At 34.8% G+C, this 3,573-nt stretch overlaps 1 protein-coding gene across 1 annotated transcript in view; it reads right to left on the bottom strand.

Moving 5' to 3' along the window:
- Window positions 1-3,573, bottom strand: part of PRKDC (protein kinase, DNA-activated, catalytic polypeptide) — an 80,535-nt gene that overhangs the window by 62,995 nt on the left and 13,967 nt on the right. The window contains exons 17-22 of the mRNA XM_010010272.1: window positions 3,053-3,168; window positions 2,200-2,359; window positions 1,655-1,741; window positions 1,168-1,287; window positions 598-757; window positions 51-157 (exon numbers count right to left, since the gene is read on the bottom strand). Of these exons, the coding sequence (XP_010008574.1) occupies window positions 51-157; window positions 598-757; window positions 1,168-1,287; window positions 1,655-1,741; window positions 2,200-2,359; window positions 3,053-3,168 (750 nt within the window). The remainder of the gene's footprint in view (window positions 1-50; window positions 158-597; window positions 758-1,167; window positions 1,288-1,654; window positions 1,742-2,199; window positions 2,360-3,052; window positions 3,169-3,573) is intronic.

Raw genomic sequence — 3,573 nt, 5'->3', positions numbered from 1 at the left:
CAGGAATTGATTAACTCACATCTAACTCTAAAAAGAAACAGTGTTCTTACCAATGAAAAAGTCTTTGCTTTTCTTAAACGTTGTATTACAACTTTATTAAATCCCTTCTGGGCTGCTCGAGAAAGTTTCCTCACTTCCCAGTTGTTCTGGGGTTCAACTGATGAACAAAAACCCGGCATATTAGCTTACTGTACCAGCACCTCATGCACCTATTTGTAGTTTCTTTAAACCCGCACCCCTGCCCCTGGTTTTCCCTGGTTTTGTTTTTAAGATGTGACAATTATTCTTTCATTTAAAATATTTATTCAGAAAACTAAGTCTCTATTAGTGAAAACTAAGTTAATTTAAGGATATAAAGAACAAACCACAGAGAAGTGGCATATAAAATGGCTATAATTAATGATTGTTCAGCAGTAGCAAATAAATCCTAGTTTAAGACAAAGGTAAATTTTGGGGTGCAAGAGAAGTTATAGTGTTCCAACCACAGGAAGCCCACAATACAGAAAAAACATATGTCACATCCGTATCTTCAGGTGTAACTATGAAAAAAATTATCTTCCTCTCCCTCAAGACAAAAAAGTTCTTGCCTGTTTGTACCTGTAGATGTAGAGTTTTTCAAATAACCATCAAGAAGAGGCAGAACATCCTTGTAGTAAGGCTGCATTATATGCCTGGGGATGTGAGTTGACCAGTCTTCCAAAGCATCCAGTCCCAGATCAGCCATTGGGATGCAGCTAAGGCCCAGTTTAAATGCATTCTATGTGTCAAAAGTAAAACAATCAGTCTTTCATTCTCATTACTATTACTTTTAAATTCTTATTATTTTCATTTTTATACTATTTTTAAAGGTAAAAAGTCCCACATATTTGAAAGCACTTAGTATACATCCTCCTTCTTAGTAACTTTTGTCTACTTAACATTTCACTGAAGATCAGCACAGGAGATACATATTATATTGCAACACAGGCACTAACAGAGTCAGCTTAGTGCACAAGCAAATTCTGACAATCTAATTGTTTATTCAAAACATCATTTGTATTCTATCTCATGGAAAACATACAAATCTTAATACTTATTTTAATTGCTCAACAGAATACTAAGTTTGCTCCAGAATTTTTGTACGTGTTCTAGAAAAAAGTTTGTTAGCTGTACATCACTTTGACCCACCTGCAGTGCGGGAATATATGCTTTGATATCAAGCATGATGATGTCATGTGGTAAAGAGAGCAGAAAATTCAGACAGGATGCCAACAACTCATCCTTATACTGTTTCATTTTTGCTGCAACCTAAAATTCAGATAAATAAATCAAGAATTATTAGAAAATTTTTAAGATCTTGATTTAGCTATATTAATATCCATGTAAAATAAAACAACTCAAAACCAATATTGGAATCTCATTCACCTGCAGAGAGTTACCAGAAGGTATTTAAGGTACAAGTATACAATTATTTCTTAATTGTACATGAATAGGTGGTCAAGACACCTCTTTGACATTAAGTAAAAAACAGACAAAAAAAGATCTTAAATGTTGAATAATTCAAAAAGCTGAAATACTTCTATCATAGATGTAAGATTTCTCAGAAGATAAAATTTTAATTGAGTTATGTATGTTTATATTCAGACTAAGAAAGCTGGCTAGCAAAACAACTCACCTCTTTTCCAAACTTTACAAACAGTGCAAAACAAGACCTCTTTTCGGGGTCTTCAGGACATTTTTTGAGACTCCTTGGACTGACACCCTACCAAACAGAAAACACAAGTCAAGAGCATTAAAAAAATGTAGTACACAGTACAGACATGAAGCACAATTTCAAGTCATAATACATACATCACTGTCCAGAATGAAAGTAGCTTCAATGAAAACTTGAAATGCGTATTTGTTTTCTCAGAACTTAAAAACTAACATTAATACATTGCACTGAGGATCTGCTTTTTGGAATACACTTAATATTACCCAAATAAGACATGTATGACTAAAAATATGACAAGGATGGTGTCTCTTCAGAAACCGGGCTTCTAGTCTAAATTTTTATTTTCTATGTGCTTGTAACTAGAGGCATAGGATGATATAAACACTTGAAACAACTGGGTAACAGTTTCAATTAACTATTTTCCATAGCACATGAGAGAGTATATATAAAGAAATCTACCATCATCAATACAACGTTACCCCTTCATCAGGAAAAAGAGATCTCACCTCGAAGTATTTTATTTTCTTGGCAATTTTCATTGTAACAGAAAGCAGCTTGTAGAATCCACTAATAAGAGGTAGTCTTGTTGAATGCGTAATAAGCTCATAACCAAAGGAATATACCCATGGGTTAAAGTATTCAACATGCTTCTCTGGAAGTATCTCTCTAAAACAGAAAACATACAAGGGGTGGGGGTGTGAAGAAATAGAATAAAATATTTTTTTTTCCCACAATTTCAAGACAGTACAAGGAAAAGAAGTATTGCTATAACAGAACAGCTCCAGAGACAATGAGGGAGTAACAACATGCTGATTTCTAAGGCAAGCACAGGAAGAATTCTTTTCTTTTTTTTTGCTTTACAGTGCAAAGCCATTTCTGCCTCATCATATCTCATTACTGAATTTATATGAACACGAACTCGCATATCACATTTCACTACTGAGACTGCAGTACTGTGAGGGGAAATCGACTGGACCTCCACAGGCAAACAATGCCGTACCTTCCACTTAATGCCCAAATGTGACTCTATGAAGACTGTACTTCTGGTTTCTGAAGTATTTAGGATGTATGGTCAGTATGATATCAAAAGTTACAACATATACTGAAAGATGACTGCACCAAAATAAAGAAAGTGAATGACTTGTCTCCTGTACTCTTTAAAAATAACTGAGCTGACGAGTTACTATGTTCTTACCTATGACCCAGATATCTGAAACACTGCCTCTCTGCTAATCACCTTGTGCATTCTGAAATACGGAATAACATCCCAAATCAGAAACTGCCATCTTAAATAAATCTCACTTCAAATTTCTTCCAACTATTTTATAACTTCCAAATTACATGAAAACATATTAATACCTGCAGAATTCCACTAGATTTATAAAGGCAATAAGGTCTGTTGGCTTTGTTGGCTGAAGGTTTGAAGCAGGGTCAGAAGTAGGCCCAACCAAAGCACTGCCAGTTTCATTTTCATCCTGAAAATAAATATATGGAAGTGAGAACACTGGATCTGTGACAACATAGAAAGCACTTACACTTTTTCCCCCAGATAAACAGTCTGTCTCTTCTTTTTCTAGCTGTTACTAGCTATCTGACACAAAGGACACTGACACATCAAAAATTCAAATAAACAGTAAAGGATCCTTGCTTCTAAGGGGAAAGCAAGTACAAAGATGAAAACCACTAGATGCCAGAGTAGGGAGTCTAAAATAAGAGATTCTGTGAACTTGTACCAATTCTGATGTTTCCATCTCATAACACTGCAATGCAACATTCAGGAATATGATTTAAAACACTTTGTCTAGTACAAATGTTACTTCAAGGACGCTACAAGGAGCTATCTAAGCATAATGAAAACAAAACAGGGAATGTGATTTTGG

The sequence above is a fragment of the Nestor notabilis genome, unplaced genomic scaffold (assembly GCF_000696875.1).
Source record: "Nestor notabilis isolate BGI_N333 unplaced genomic scaffold, ASM69687v1 scaffold3380, whole genome shotgun sequence".
Taxonomy (NCBI): domain Eukaryota; kingdom Metazoa; phylum Chordata; class Aves; order Psittaciformes; family Psittacidae; genus Nestor; species Nestor notabilis.
Note: the sequence above shows the minus strand (reverse complement) of the source record. Positions and strands in the feature narration are given on the sequence as shown.